Source organism: Hordeum vulgare, chromosome 6H, assembly GCF_904849725.1.
Source record: "Hordeum vulgare subsp. vulgare chromosome 6H, MorexV3_pseudomolecules_assembly, whole genome shotgun sequence".
Classification (NCBI taxonomy): Eukaryota; Viridiplantae; Streptophyta; class Magnoliopsida; order Poales; family Poaceae; genus Hordeum; species Hordeum vulgare.
The window spans coordinates 432,089,774-432,105,652 of record NC_058523.1 but is presented as its reverse complement, the minus strand read 5'-3'; the positions used below and the strand labels follow the sequence as shown (position 1 = coordinate 432,105,652).

At 44.7% G+C, this 15,879-nt stretch overlaps 1 protein-coding gene across 3 annotated transcripts; it reads left to right on the top strand.

Annotated features, from left to right (window-relative positions):
• The first annotated feature begins 618 nt into the window (after positions 1–618).
• On the top strand, positions 619–14,029 carry LOC123401630 (protein argonaute 1A-like). 3 transcript variants are annotated; one of them, XR_006611136.1, is made up of 24 exons: positions 619–997; positions 6,238–6,923; positions 7,001–7,221; positions 7,294–7,443; positions 7,526–7,659; positions 8,321–8,430; positions 8,566–8,672; positions 8,761–8,899; positions 10,144–10,260; positions 10,776–10,883; positions 10,996–11,067; positions 11,198–11,320; positions 11,428–11,593; positions 11,746–11,867; positions 11,962–12,099; positions 12,259–12,401; positions 12,589–12,651; positions 12,722–12,785; positions 12,861–12,999; positions 13,121–13,194; positions 13,285–13,379; positions 13,451–13,482; positions 13,590–13,902; positions 13,990–14,029. XR_006611136.1 is itself a non-coding variant. In XM_045095466.1 (23 exons), the coding sequence occupies exons 1-23, from the start codon at positions 952–954 to the stop codon at positions 13,799–13,801; spliced, it is 3,261 nt and encodes a 1,086-aa protein (XP_044951401.1). In that variant the 5' UTR covers positions 619–951; the 3' UTR covers positions 13,802–14,029. The 3 variants fall into 3 exon arrangements, 2 of the variants coding, with proteins under 2 accessions (XP_044951401.1, XP_044951402.1); XM_045095466.1 differs by having other exon boundaries at positions 13,590–14,029; XM_045095467.1 differs by lacking the exon at positions 619–997 and adding an exon at positions 5,058–5,081 and having other exon boundaries at positions 13,590–14,029.
• The last annotated feature ends 1,850 nt before the right edge of the window (positions 14,030–15,879 follow it).

The window sequence follows — 15,879 nt, the reverse complement described above, 5'->3', positions numbered from 1 at the left end:
GTGACGGGGCGCTTTCTTGTAAACTACGAAGAAACGACGATAATAATAATAATACCACTAGTACTAAAGCGCCCTCCATCCATTGCATAGTTATCCGAGAGGAGGATAAGCACCACTTGCTAGTAGTAATAAACTGGCCCTCGGGTTATCAGCCCCACGACGGCCAATAATTAGCGGCCCGGGCGAGCGCGAGCCAGTGGCGCGCAGCGCACATGAGCGCAGCTAGGAACCATCAGCTGGTGATCAGTCTGCCCATTTCCAAGTCCGCGCCTGTCATGGTCATGTAGTACTCTCTCCGTTCTAAAATATAAGACCTTTTAAAGATTTCATTAGAAGACTATACACAAAGCAAAATAAGTGAATCTATACTTTAAAATATGTCTATGTACATCTGTATGCAGTTCATAGTGTAATCTCTAAAATCTAAAAGGTCGAACGGGTGAGTACACGCCAGCGAGGAGCGCACGATCCAATTAAGCCCAGACCGAGCCGATCTAGGTCGATTTGTTAACTCGCAAGTGCCAAATTAAGCAAGCAGCGGCCAGTGATGGCGATCGCCGTCCTGCTCGCGCACAGTGCCCGGTGCCCCCGTGCGCTAGCTAGCTGCGCCTCACCAGCACCGAGCAGCGACTCGCGATGGCTGTACGTGCGGTATCGCATCGGCCGCCACATTGCGCGACTGCCTTCGATCTCTCCCTCTCACTTTCTGCGCGCCAAGGATATCGAAGAGCGAGAGGGACGTACGGGTACAGCAAGCTCCCACCCACCAACAAATGCTATCTATCTATCTATCTATAAGAATTATTAACAACACAACACCTACGCATCGCATCTCCTCCCACCCTTCTCCCTTTCGTTTCATTGTCCGCTGCGGATTTGGGACCGATCCGCCATTGCTGGCGGCGGCCGGCCTGAGCGCGGCGAGGCGCAAGCTTTGACGGCGTAAAAACAATGGCCTCCCGGACGGACAACAACGTGTACTCCCCACACGATCAAGGTATGCAGCACGTATGCTTCGCATCTTCCTCGCCGCACATGGTTTAATTTGCGCACTTTGAAAGCTACCAGTGTATTAGTATGTGTGGTGTGACGACGGGTGTTGTTGCCCGTGATCACGTAGCGTATCCTGCTCGCTCTTTCTATCCGTTTTCTTCTACGCTTTACAATTTGCTTGCGTTGAGATTGTTGGGGCGCTGCTGTTCTCGTTTCGCCTTCTAAGATGCCGCCATGGCCACACTAGGAGGGGTTGCGGACCTTTTTCATTCGCAGGAATTTCAAAATATAGAAACATGAAAAATACAGGATTGAAATGACATGTTTATTTGAATCCTATAATAAGACTAGCAAATCATAGGATCTGAACAGGGAGTGGGTGCAAGATTTTCTATGGAATTTATTACAAATGGTTCCTTAGAAAAAAAAAATCTTAATCATACGAATCAAGCGATCAATTTAGAAAGGGTTTTAAGAAATCTAATCATCAAATAATCCTTTAAAATTATTGTGAATCAAATCAAAGGATGGATGCAGTTGATTTCATGTCTCTTCAAGTAGCCGTATGTTGTTTGGTCTTGAGTTGATATGATGTGTGAGTTTTTTTTTTCTTTTGAAAAAGAGGATATACCCTCGGTCTGTGCATCTGGATAATGCATACAACCACTTTATTAATTATTTATAAAAACCTTACAAGTAATACATGAGTAAGCCTGAGACCATTATCTTGGAAACACCTGTCGCTACTCCTGCCTTGGATGAAGGGGAGCCGAATATTCGAACAGAATACCAAACAAACATCGCACCAAAGCCTAACATCTAGAGCCGAGTGTCCAGCCCAGCCACATACTGAGACTGTGCCACAAACCGGTCCATGCGCACTCTCAGAAGCCGCCGTCATCGTTTTCCAGTGATCCATCTTCAGAGCAGCAACTCGCGCACCGATCTTGTCAAGCCTGCATCGACGCCAGACAATACCATAATCCTGCACATATCCATCCCCCCGCGCCCGTCGTCGAAACTCCACAACACCATGCCTGCGGGATCCGTCGTCAGCCTTGCGGTAGATGGAATACCGCTCCTCCTCTAGCCCCCTCCAGCGAACACTTGCTCCAAAACGATGCCCTCAGGAGGGCGGACGACATCAAAAGCGTCGTCATCGTCCGATCTGGGAGATCCAGATCTATGGTTTCCCCCGGAGCCTCAGACTGATGACGCAAACTGCAATGATGATGCCTCAACAAGAAAACGACATTGGGGACGCCGCCATCATCTGCCATGACCGAAGTTGGCATGATTTTCATCAGCAGCCGAACAACATTCCGTACGCCGTGAGTGTGTCGCTTCCACCTAAGCAAACTCCAAAGATGATGCCCTTAAGAGGGAGTGCGATACAAAAGCTCCATCATCGCTCGATCCTAATGAGACCTAGGGTTTCCTCCAGAGTTGCCCGCGGTGTCAAGGACCCAGACCAGGGTTGAATCCCGGCATGATCAGAAGAACCCGTCGAGATCCGCCCAGTTGCTGGCGGGCCACACCCGCCACCGCATCGTCCGCAACTCAGTGACCAAGGGTCAGTCACTGGACATCACGAAGGTGTCCAACCACCAGCCATGGCCAAATCTGGCAGAGGCTAGTGACCCCGCCAGCGACCCTGCACCGCCGCAACCCTCGTTGATGTATGCTTGGATCTGATGGAGCCGCCGCCGCAGCTAGCCGCCCTGCCTCCCCAACATGCCATCACGTCCCACCAGAAAATCCCATGCACCCGCCTCCGCATCGTCGCACCGCCGCGCCCGTAGCACAACCGGCCACGTCACCGCCAAGCCTCCCCATGCAAGCGCCTCGCTCCTCAATAGCACGCCGCATCCCGCTCCACATAGCACCAGGGGAGGAGGGAAAATGGCCCCGTCGCCGCCGATGCCCTCTGGCGGGCGGCGACTAGGGTTTCCCGCTGGTTGCCCACGAGGACGGACGTAACGTGCGAGTTGGATCAGGTGATTAGTGGTTGCTTTTGACTGCTAGCGTGCGCGTTGATGTTATCGTGTACTACTCACCAACGATGTCAACAGATCGAAGAAGTTTAACTAATCGTAGGCCAGCATGATTATGGACTTAGCACATCTACATCGTGACCCTCGTACTCATCTTACACGCCCATGCAGGTCATCTGGTCATTGACCACGCACGAAATTTTGATTCAGTCGGGCCTCAAACGCCCAGGCTGACCGACACTCCTCATATCAAGCCCAAATATGGGGTGGGTATCGGGCGCCGGGGCATGCCCGCCTCGTCGGCCTGACCCACGTTGGCCGGCATAGACCTCAAATAAATTCGTCCCTATCCACTCGTCGGACCAAACCTTAGCCATTTCACTCCATTCTCCTCCACTCCCATCCGCCACCCAAGCTTACATCCTGTAATCTTCGGCCTTTTTCGATCATGACGAGCAGCGGATCCGAGCCCTTCATCTTTAGATCCGTCGATCACGAGCTCACCCCACGTGGCCCCGAGGAGGAGATGGTCGTCCGGCTTGCGCTCCGCAACTCCTGGGAAGCGGCCGCCCGACGGCAGCTCTCAGACTCGCAACGTCGGAAATCCATTGCGTCAACATAACCGGTGCTTGGATCCGGCATCGCTGCCTCATCGGAGGCGGTGCGGTCCATTGAATCAGAGAGGTCTACATCACCAAGGAGGTTAATTGTAAGGAGCGGGCTCTGTCCAGAAGTTACTTGCTTCCACCATTGTGGACAAAAGGAACATTTGAATGAGTTACCTCCACAAATTGACCGGAGGGTATTTGGCCATTGATTTAAAACATTCACATAATGAGAAAGAAAAAATATATATGAAAAGACAGGGGATAGATACCATTTTTTTTTTTGAAAAATGTGATGTCATGGAAGGGCAAATTGTCAAGGTGAGCACTAGTGCAAAATATTGAATTCAAAAATTCATCGCACTTGCTACTATGCAAGTGCCTCATCGAATTTTTGATCCAGAACATTCACATGATGTGGAGGAAATAAAAATATATTCAAAAAGCCAAGAGAACAAATATAAAAAAATTAAAAAATAAAGGTTAAACAAATGTACCGCCATGAACGACAACATGTCAAAGTGAAAGTAGGGCAAAAGATCAAATCCTAAATATTCATTGTGTTTGATATTACTACTAAACATGCGTCTGGAATTTTTTAATGTGCCAGTCAAATCGAAGAGCCGACGACGCCGCAGCAGGGACGCGGGGTCCTACGTGGAAGCAATGCAAATACTTTATAGGTACATATGCGGGGTTCATTGTCATCAATCCTGGAGCTCGTGTGCCGAATATAGAGGGAAGGCGGGGCTGACGGTGGTGGAAGAGACGGCGGCAAGTTGACACGTGAAAGTGTCGCATGTGATATAGTTCATGCCTTCTTTGGTTCATAGGATAAGAAAATAATAAAAATAAAAAAAATCATAGGAAATGAGATGCATGTATCTTAAATCTTATGAATAGGATTAGGAAAGAAGATGTCTTTTCGTTCACATCATAAGATTTTTTCATTGACTCTAGACTAATATTTATTTTTTATAAAATACGGAGGTTAAAATAAATTTCTTCATAAAAATAGGATTCTATTCCTACAAACTAAAGGGTTATAAAGAAATTTTTTCCTATAAAAATCCCTATCAATGACATTCCTACAAGATCGCCTCCAAACCAAAGAAGGCCTGAAGGTCCGGAGGAGGAAGAAGATACTGCAGCCGTTGGATTTCCAATAGCTGTGGTAAATCCAACGGACCGAAAGAAAGAAAAATAAAATCCAGTCGCCTGCCAACAGTCCCCAAAATTATCCCCTCTGCTGCCCGTGCACGCCGCCGCGCCATGGCGGCTCCTACACCAGCCAGCGCGACCGGCGAGCCTCCTCCCGGCGGCCACATCTCTCAAAACCCCAAGAGACCATGACGGCCGCTCCAGCGACTCGTCCTCTTCCCTTCACGGCTGGGGGAGCGATTGGCACCGCTCCACGTTGCCCTGCCCCATGCCGCCAGCCTTCACGCCTTGTCCAGCGAGGCCGCACTTGGCCGCCATGACAGCGAGGGTGTGCAAGATTTTCTCCTTTCCGTACCTGCAGAATGAATTTCGTTCATTGTCAAGGTTGAATAGCCATGTTATGGGCTTGTTTTGACCTTAATAACCGTGACTTCAATAAAGTGTTGTATGGAATTAGTCGTGTGAAAATTCAGATATGAGTATCCTAGAATTTATTTTTTAGATTTGCCATGTTGATACTGAATGTGGTAATTTTTCATGTTGAAGTCTCATGTTAAAATGTCATCACGTGGCTGTGATTATGTTCAGTTTTTTTTTGGCGTTGTCATGTGATTTTTTTTTTATGTTTTCACGGTGGTTTCGTGTTGTCATATTGAAAACAAAATGCATCAAGTTTCAGTAGAAAAAAGCAAGAGTTTTGGAGTTGCCATGCTGAAATTGCAAACAAAGTTCCATGAAAAACCGCAGCCAAACACAGCTTGCACACAGCAGCAGGAGCAAGTCAGTACATTAGGATACATAGCAGTAGTAGCAGGATGCCACGAAGTACTAACACTGAACTTGTTTATGTACTACTGAGGAGAAAAGGGGGCATTGACCCAATTAACAGAAGGCTTTAATTTTTATTTTGAGGGACCAGAGGACTTTACCATGATGTGAACTATGATGGCAATAACGAGGAAGTTGGTGGCTGAGTGGAACATAAGCGATTGAGGGATTTCCAGTAGCATATGATTTAGGTGGACGCTGTTTGATGGTATATAAACAAGTTTCTGTATTTAGTTTCGCTTTGGACAACAAGATTCAGTTTTTTTTTTTGGTTTATAATCCACTTCTTTTATGTGGTGAACGTTTGTGTTTTTTAATAATATATGGTACTAGTATGATTTAATTTACCTTTTTTTCTATTTAGGACAAAACAAAGACTGTTGTATGCACACAGTGATAAAGAATATGTTACTATGCCCGCTGCTGCCTGAAAAGAATTACAGATCCCGTCTTCCAGTTTAGGTCATAATATTTAGCAAATGTAGTGCTCTTCAGTTCTATGCAAAATTCTAATAATTTCCATTCTCTTTATTCTTGTTTGTGCTTGGTCATCGTGTTATCTGTCTTGATCCTCTTTAGTCTTCATATTTCTATACCTGCTGGTTATTGTATATGTTACCAACATCAATAATAAAACTATTTGCTTCACCTTGCAGCTTTACCTATGATGAAAAATAAAAGGTATACCCCCCCTAGCGCCCGTGGAAGTACTGAAACTCACGATGCTCCAAGAACCCCTGGACAGGATCCATCACAGCGGGTTGAGAGAGCTCAACAGCATGAAGGTGGCGGTCGGCTACATGCCAATACTCAATATTCTCAACAAGGTGGTCGTGGTGGTGGACAACACCTGAGATTTGGTGGACATTTTCAGGATCCAGCATCACATCAACCATTTGGTGGTCCTGTTAAGTATCAAGCACATGGGCATTATGGCCATGGGACCCCACGCCAAAGAGGAACACCACAACCATACCATGACGGGCGTAGGAACGGGAGTCATGGACGCGGAGTTCCTGATACTCCATCAATAACACTTCCCGAACTGCACCAAGCTCCACAAGTCCAGAACCAAGTTCCGGTGCTTACACCTTCACCACCCGAAACTGCCTCATCCTCACCACATGTTGAGATGAACACTGGACAAATCCAGTTACAGTTTCAGCAACTTGATATCCTGGGTCAAAGTTCCTCTAGACAGGGTATCCGATCAGCACCATCATCAACTAAATCAATAAGATTTCCAATGCGGCCTGGCAAGGGTACATTCGGCACTAGGTGCATCGTGAAAGCAAACCATTTCTCTGCTGAATTGCCTGATAAAGATCTTCACCAGTATGATGTAAGGTCCCATTCTCGCAGAACTTCTTGAACACATGATATGTTCCTCTCATGAGCTTTCATTTGATATCACATCAGGTGTCTATAACCCCCGACATTCCTTCCCGTGGTGTCAATCGTGCTGTCATGGGACAACTTGTAACACTCTACAGACATTCTCTTTTGGGTGGCCGTCTTCCTGCCTATGATGGAAGGAAGAGCCTATATACTGCCGGACCGTTGCCATTTACTTCTAGGACCTTTAATATTGTTCTTCAGGATGAGGATGATAAACTTGGTGGTACGCAAGTTGCACAAAGGTTTGCTATTCTGGACATATCCATGAGCTGATACAGTTTATATTCCTTGCTGATATATCTCATTGTTTTAAGGCGTGAAAAACATTTTACGGTTGTCATCAAATTTGCCGCGCGTGCCGATCTCCATCATTTAGCTATGTTTCTAGCTGGGAAGCAGCCAGATGCTCCTCAAGAAGCTATTCAAGTGCTTGACATTGTTCTACGTGAATTACCTACTGCAAGGCAATGTTTTCCCACCATGTGGTTGTATAGATGTTATTCTTTTAGCATGGCTGTTGAACATTTCTTCACTTTTCATCTGCAGGTATTCCCCAGTTGCCAGATCATTTTATTCACCTAACTTAGGGAGGCGCCAACAACTTGGTGATGGCTTGGAAAGTTGGCGTGGTTTTTACCAGAGTATACGGCCCACACAGATGGGACTTTCATTGAATATTGGTTAGATCCACTCTTTGTCTTCACAAACCATAGTACTGTATGAGAAGAGCAATCATAGTTTCTACTTCAGAATATCAACCATTTTAGAATACTTTCCTATCACTCTATCAGTATAACTCGTAGTAGATGAAATAGTTAACTACTGCTAAATGTTTTCCTACTCTGGTCTCTTGCATTTAGGATGATTAGTAGCTAGTGAACAATTGCATGTAAAGTTCACAAATTACAGATATATGAGCCGTGTTTGCTCCAATAGATTAATGATGTTGGGAGAGAAAGATATACGAGCCATCAATATCGCAAAATTTTCCACAGTTTGAACTGCCCTCAATATGCCGTCCTATGCCCATATCCCTCCTACCTATTTAATAGCATCTTTGTTCTACAGTTTTGCAGATTAATAATTGGAAAACACGATATCATATTCGAGTGTCATGGTAAAAATCAGCTAATATTAGGAGCATACAGTTTTGGAGACCTTGAATCTTTGATGGTGTGTTTATGTTTAGATTTTTTTTCACCTGCCATGCTTGAATTGCTGGATAAAGGTTGTTCCATGTTCAGTCCAGTCCTAAGATATGGATCTTACAGTGGAAGAAGTCATTAAACTGATTCTGGTTTTCTCTAGCATCTTGAAATAGCTTGATATTTTCGCTTGCAGATATGTCATCTACAGCGTTCATTGAGCCTCTTCCCGTGATTGATTTTGTTGCACAACTCTTGAACAGAAACGTGTCAGTCAGACCATTATCAGATGCTGACCGTGTGAAGGTTAGGTTATTCTATCGACCACTACTGCTATCGACTATCACATGGTTTATATTCTACTCATATGTTTTCGAGTACATGCTTAGTTTGTTATTTTGGGCTCACTTTTGACAAGCTTCCTTCCTTTTCACTGGTCAGATCAAGAAGGCCCTGCGAGGTGTAAAAGTTGAAGTCACACATAGAGGCAATATGCGCAGAAAGTATCGTATATTTGGTCTTACCTCACAAGCAACAAGAGAATTAACGTATGTAGTTCACTTACCTATATGTGAAGCCTCTATTATGTCCATCACGCTGTTAATTTGATTATCACACTTGTTTGGCGTGTGACAGTTTCCCTATAGATGACCATGGTACTGTTAAGACAGTATTGCACTATTTCCAGGAGACATATGGTTTTAACATTCAGCATACCACTTTACCTTGCTTGCAAGTCGGCAACCAACAGAAACCGAATTATCTTCCGATGGAGGTTGGTATCTAAACAACCTGTATTATCTCGTATCATACTTTTTTAACATACTGAACGGTAAAAAATGTTTTTTGTTTTCGAAACAGAGGCAAAAGATTTGCCTCATCCATTAATTAAGAAGAAGTTTAGAGTTGCTCTTACAGCGAAAGCGAAAAAGAAATTACAAAAGCCACTACACTCCCGGCATGATATGACCCAGTTTTTTTGCCCCCACGGTGACCCAAATCTTTGCTTCACTTTGAATGTTTGACAACAGGATGGACGGAAGAGTAGACTTATGCCGGAAAACCCTTGCATTTCTCTCGCACCAAATGGTCCAACATGTAACCATAGTGAGGGAGGCGACCACATTCCTATTGGGCATGCTGTCGCCCGACATGTTGGTCCATCAATCCTTGATAGAGCGATGAGCCAACCAGTTGTGAGGTTGATGGAGTCAAGTTTTAGCCACCCCTTAATCATGCCCCAAAGTCTGACGGAGAATCGACACTTGTAGAAAATATGGTCAACCGTCTTCGGCATCTGCTTGCAAAGCGGACATAGCCCACAATTAGGCCACCCCTTTTTTCCAGTCTATCCGCCGCCAAAGCCGGTTTTGGATTGCCAACCATGCGAAGAATTTGATCTTGAGGGGGGGGGGGGGGGGGGAGCGCTCCAAACCGCTGCATGCATGGGCGAGAGGACTGTCCTGAGGAGTTGGGCATTGTACACTGATGTGATGGAATATGTTCCATCAGCAGTGTGCTTCCAAGTGATGGTGTCCTCAATAATATTAATTACTCTCACTCTAGCCCATAGGGTGGCAATTTGCCGGATATGCTCCATCGTCGAGTTGTCAGGGAGTTTGACGTTGGTGAGCCATTTGTCCTCACACTAGGCCTCCTGAACCTTCCAATTTATCCGCGAGGAAGCCTTGAAGATGAGTGGGGCGATGTCGGAGGGTTTTTCACCGTTAACCCAAGGGGAATCCCAAAAGGGCGCACATGCACCGTTGCCGATGGTGATGCGTGAGAAGGCATAGAAAAGGCTGCGATCCATCTCGTCACAGGGGTTGGTCATTCCGACCCACATCTTGGAAGGCTCAGCCCATTCAAACCAAAGCCATCGGAGCCTCAGAGCCCTAGCAAACATATTCAAGTCAAGGATTCCCAGCCGTACAAGCGTTTGGCATTCTACATAGAGTTAGAGTTATAGACACATCCATTTTATATCATAAGCTGGTTCCTTTTACCTTGAAATTTCAGGTATGTAAAATTGTCGAGGGACAGCGTTACTCGAAACGATTGAATGAGAAACAGATAACTGCTCTTCTTAAAGTGACCTGCCAGCGTCCCCAGCAGCGGGAGCTGGACATTTTGCAGGTAACTTTGCCGCATTTTGTGGTGTGAAGTGTGAACTATTTTAAACCGATTTATTTCTGTTTCACTGTAGTACTATGTGGAGTTCTTTGTTCTTTTTAGCCAGGATCTGTTTCTTGGTTTAGTGACACATGCCTTCAGCTATGTCAATAAGCTCGCCCAATTTGGTATCATTTATCTACTCTAGTGGATCTGGTTTTCCTTTTTCTTATGCTAATTTGGACTTGGTAGTGATATTTGAAAAGATGTCCAGTAACTTATTGTTGCAACCAGAGTCTGGTGCCTCCATACCAAAATATAAGACGTTTTTGTAGGCTAAACTAGCCTACAAAAATATCTTCCATTTTGACACGGAGATAATGCATGTTAAGGTGGTTTGATTGGCGTAAATTGCTCCTTGTGGTAGCACTATTTATCCTTTTTGTTGCATATATGAACATAGTCGGTTTCATTCTCTTTTCTTTCACCAAGATTGGCTTCCATGTTGATCATGTTTCTTGTTTTGTTCTGGTTACCAGACGGTGAATCACAATGCATACCATGCGGATCCATATGCACAGGAGTTTGGTATAAGGATTGATGAGCGTCTTGCATCAGTTGAAGCTCGAATTCTACCTCCCCCTAGAGTAAGTTAAATGTTTCTACACATGGTTGACATCTTTGAACTTTGAAGTCTATTTTATATAATTATATGTTATGCCTTCCCCTGGATGTGTGATTACTGTTCTTTACTATTAGCTTAAGTACCATGATAGTGGCAGAGAGAAGGATGTCTTGCCAAGAATTGGCCAATGGAATATGATGCATAAGGTATGCTCTTAAAGTAAATTCCCCAAAACTCCCTCAATATAAACTAGGTATTCTTGTGTATCTCTTTCAGTATTTGGTTTACAGTACTGTGTATGATTAATTAATTTTCTTGGTAATATGCTTGTTCCAGAAAATGGTCAATGGTGGGAGAGTCAAGGACTGGATATGCATCAACTTTTCTCGGAATGTCCAAGATAGTGCCGCGGGGAATTTCTGTCATGAACTGGCTGGCATGTGCCAAACATCTGGGATGGTAGGTCTATGTCATCTAAACAGTGCTCCATACATTTCTTTTTCAGTATGTTGATTTAGTTGTCTCAGTGTCCACTTTCTCACATGCTCCGTATCCTCTCACCATAGGACTTCTCAGTGGATCCTCTGCTTCCTCCTTTATCTGCGAGACCTGAACATGTAGAAAGAGCACTCAAGGCACGCTATCGAGATGCCATGAATGTTCTGAAACCACTGGGCAGGGAGCTTGACCTGCTTGTTGCAATTTTGCCTGACAATAATGGTTCTCTTTATGGTATGCTTTTTTAATTCAAAAGATACCTACAACTAAAACCACGGCAAGAATTATGGAACGGAGGGAGTAGTGTATTATCTAATTCAAATACTAACTATTATTCTTATCAGTTTATGATGCTGTATTGTTTTTAACTTCTAATCATTCCTCAGGTAATCTCAAAAGAATATGTGAGACAGATCTTGGATTGGTCTCTCAATGCTGTCTGACGAAACATATTTTTAAGATGAACCCGCAGTATCTTGCAAATGTCGCCCTTAAAATCAATGTTAAGGTTCGTCCTGTTCTGTGGCTTCTGCCCACTGGCAACCTGGTTTTTGTAGATCTTTTCCTTCTATACGTCCTTTTCACATTCCTATACTCTTTAGGTGGGAGGAAGAAATACTGTACTTGTAGATGCTTTGTCAAGGAGAATTCCCCTTGTTAGTGACAGACCGACCATTATATTTGGTGCTGATGTTACCCATCCTCATCCTGGAGAAGATTCTAGCCCTTCCATCGCAGCTGTAGGTGCATAACATGTCAATCTTAAATCATTATTTATGTATTATTTTGTGGTGAAAGTTTGCTCTTTCTATGCCGAACATCCACTTTTCAGTTATACTGTTTCTATGTTCATCAGGTTGGTCGTCCAATGATATTGTGATGATTTCATGCTCATGCAGGTTGTTGCTTCTCAAGATTGGCCCGAGGTCACCAAGTATGCTGGATTGGTGAGTGCACAAACTCGTCGCCAGGAGTTGATACAAGATCTTTTTAAAGTGTGGCAAGATCCTCAGAGAGGGACTGTAACTGGTGGAATGGTTAGGTATGATCTTGTTCACTTGCAATATCTGAATATTGTAGAATGGTGTACGTGCAGCAGTTCACATATTAATATGCAGACATGCAGAGGATATACATGTTAATACCCATCGCCAGGAGTAAAGACCTGAATTTATTCACTTGCAATAATACCTCTATACCTGAATATAAATATTCAATTGACTATGCAGAGAACTTCTCATTTCCTTTAAGAGATCAACTGGTCAAAAACCCCAGAGGATCATATTCTACAGGTATTAATCTTAAATTAAGCATGTCCAATTGGCATTATTTTCTAAACCTCATACAATTGTCCAATTTCAGGGATGGTGTTAGCGAAGGACAGTTCTATCAGGTTCTGTTGTATGAGCTTGATGCGATTAGAAAGGTGAGATTTCATTTCTCTAAACATTCTCACATGGGATCTGCATGGGGCCTGAACATTTTGGTTTAATAAACGTAGGCCTGCGCATCCTTGGAGCCCAATTATCAGCCACCCGTTACATTTGTGGTGGTCCAGAAACGCCATCATACACGGCTATTTGCCAACAACCACAACGATCAGCGAAGTGTTGATAGAAAAAGTGGAAACATACTGCCTGGTGAGTTGTTTGCCTTGTTATCGAGTTTACTTGTTTTCTGTAGTTTGTCGACTCTACGCATGAAAGCTCAATTCCTGAATTCAAAGTCAACTTTTGGTTACCATCTTATATCTTCTTTCAGGTACCGTCGTTGATTCAAAGATATGCCATCCTACTGAGTTCGATTTCTACCTTTGTAGCCATGCTGGTATTCAGGTCAGTTTTCCTATTATATACAGGTAGAAATGAGAGCATTCTTCATTGATGGGATGGACTTGATCTAACCTTACATTTCATTACTTTCAGGGAACAAGCCGCCCTGCGCATTACCATGTCCTTTGGGATGAGAACAATTTTACCGCGGATGGTTTGCAGACTCTCACGAACAACCTGTGCTACACGTAAGCTACCGTCACCCTAATCCGATATTTGCACTCATGACCAGTAAAGTTGACCGTTATTATTCTTGCAGCTACGCAAGGTGCACCCGTTCTGTATCGATTGGTAAGCGGATGCGTCGAAAACCTCTATTTGGTTATATCTAGTTGATGTTAATACCTTATCGACTCTCTGGTATAGCCTTATTCTCAGTGTACTGGTTTCATGTGCAGTGCCTCCGGCATACTATGCTCACCTCGCGGCTTTTCGAGCTCGGTTCTACATGGAACCGGATACCTCCGACGGTGGCTCGGTCGCGAGTGGTGCCACGACAGGCCGTGGCCCTACTGGCGCACGCGGCGGCAGTAGAGCTGCAGGGAATGTTGCTGTTAAGCCTCTGCCTGACCTCAAGGAAAACGTGAAACGTGTCATGTTTTACTGCTGAGTTTAGGGGCAACGCCTCTCTTCGCCATGATGCCAACCGAATTACCTGTTGATCTGCCAATCCTTTCGTTGTGGTAGAAAAGCAATATCGTCAGTCATCACGTAAGTGTATCTATATGTATCAGACTGTCAGTGCTGCCATGTTTTCTGAGCAACCTGAATATTTCAATTCCTCTCTGCCCCCTACAGATTTTCGAATGGCATTGCTCTGTTTGTCTTGACCAGATTATTGGCCTGCGCATTCAAACATCTGTCCAGATTTGCAGTGCCTGACGATTCCATGTAATGCTACGACCCTGTATATGTTTCCCCACTTGGACAGAGGACTTGTGTGGACAATAACTTATTACGCCGTGACGAGCAAGTACAGCCACGCGCTTCAATCCAGACGGACCCCTACCAAGTGCTTTTAGAAACCAACATCTGTGCTGTGCTGTGCTGTGCGTGCAACATAGTACTATTTGTCTGAAGTGCCCCTGCAAGGCTGCAACACACGAAAAACATTGAAGGCCAAAGAGACCTAATCTACAACAATGTAAAAAGAAGAAATGTTGGATGAGGGATCAAACTTCTTTTTTTTTTCTTTCAAAAAAAGGAGGATAGTTCGTGTCAACATAAGGAGCAGGCCTCTCCTCTCCCCTAGGTGAAACACCAGGGTCTACCATGTCCTCTGATGGTGGCCGGAGTCCATGCAATTTCATTGGTGTTGTGCTTGGTCCTTCCCAGCGATCGTCAACCCTGCTGTTTGGCCGTGTTTGTCGATCGATGCATGGAGGATCTTCGGAGCTTGGAGGGCGGAGGAGAGTCGAAGCGAGACATATGGGGGAGCGACGAATCGGAGATGCGAGTGTTGACGGAGGTTCAGGACATGGGCGGTCCAACCCGTCGATCGTGGATGATCAGGTGGGAGAGAAGGCAAGGCCTATCGAGCTGATCTAGAGGAGTAAGAAGAGGGGGATTGGGATCACTGCGGTCCAAACCAGACCCTTGAAGATGATTTCGAGAGCTTGAACTTGAACACAAGGAGGAAGAAGACATGGATTTGTCGAGTGAGTTGGATGACTTGATGAAGGAGGTACGATGGTTGGCCATGTTTAGGGTTCACATAATGCACCCCTTAAGCCGTGTGGCCTTGTTGAACGCCCTGAGGAATGCTTGGGCGTGTGCGCAGGAGGCCAGGTTTAATCTCAAAGGGCCGAACTTGTTCTTGGCACAATGCCACTGCTTGGGGGATTGTAAGCGTGTTATGGAAGGGGGTCTGACGCAGTTTTGTAGGGATCCGATTGTGTAGTTTCATAGGGATCCGGTTGTTATAGTGGAGTATGATGGTTTCACGAATGCAACGGAATATGCACTTGTTATATTCCATCTATGGGCAAGAATCAAAGGGCTTTCCGATGGACTGGCTACTAAGAAGGAACTTGCGAAGAAGGTAGGAGAACCTTTGTTTACTGTGGTTGTCAATGAAGCAAAACTTAATCTCTCACGTTATTTGTGTGTAGCAAAGCAACATGTGGTTGAATGGTTAGAGCGATTGTGGTATCCCCAACCCACAAGAATTCAAGTCCTGATGCTTGCATTTATTCCTGAATTTATTTTAGGATTTCCGACGATGCGCATTGAGTGGAAGGAGACATCGACAACGAGGGTGACTTCGTAAGTCTCAAGATGATATGCCGGCTCAGTCTCTTGGAGATGCTCATAGGGATGAGTGTATGCGCATGTATATGAGCACCTGTGTCTGTAGTGTGTTCAAAAAAAAGTTATCCGTGTGTGAGAGTGTTTGTGAATGTTAATAAGTTATAGTGCAATTTGTGCCTATTACTTTGAAGGAGAGGACAAAAAAATAACCAGTTAACTATGAGAAGCTCCCATACTTTTGTTTTTTCTATGGTTGTATGGGACACTTAGTCGAGGAATGTGGTGATGGCACCATTTCCTAAAAACTATCACATTTGTATTTACTCTTACAAAAAAGGTGAATACACATTGCCAGTGCAGAAGTGTAGCCAATTGCTCTTGTGAGTACATTTTGTCATGTAACACTTCACTTACATGGATATGCACTTGATTATGTAG

Coding starts and splice junctions, on each gene's coding strand:
- LOC123401630 (XM_045095466.1), top strand. CDS start 952: ATGGCCTCCCGGACGGACAACAACGTGTACTCCCCACACGATCAAG. Junction 6,924..7,000: donor AAGATCTTCACCAGTATGAT/GTAAGGTCCCAT, acceptor ATATCACATCAG/GTGTCTATAACCCCCGACAT. Junction 10,261..10,775: donor GGGAGCTGGACATTTTGCAG/GTAACTTTGCCG, acceptor TCTGGTTACCAG/ACGGTGAATCACAATGCATA.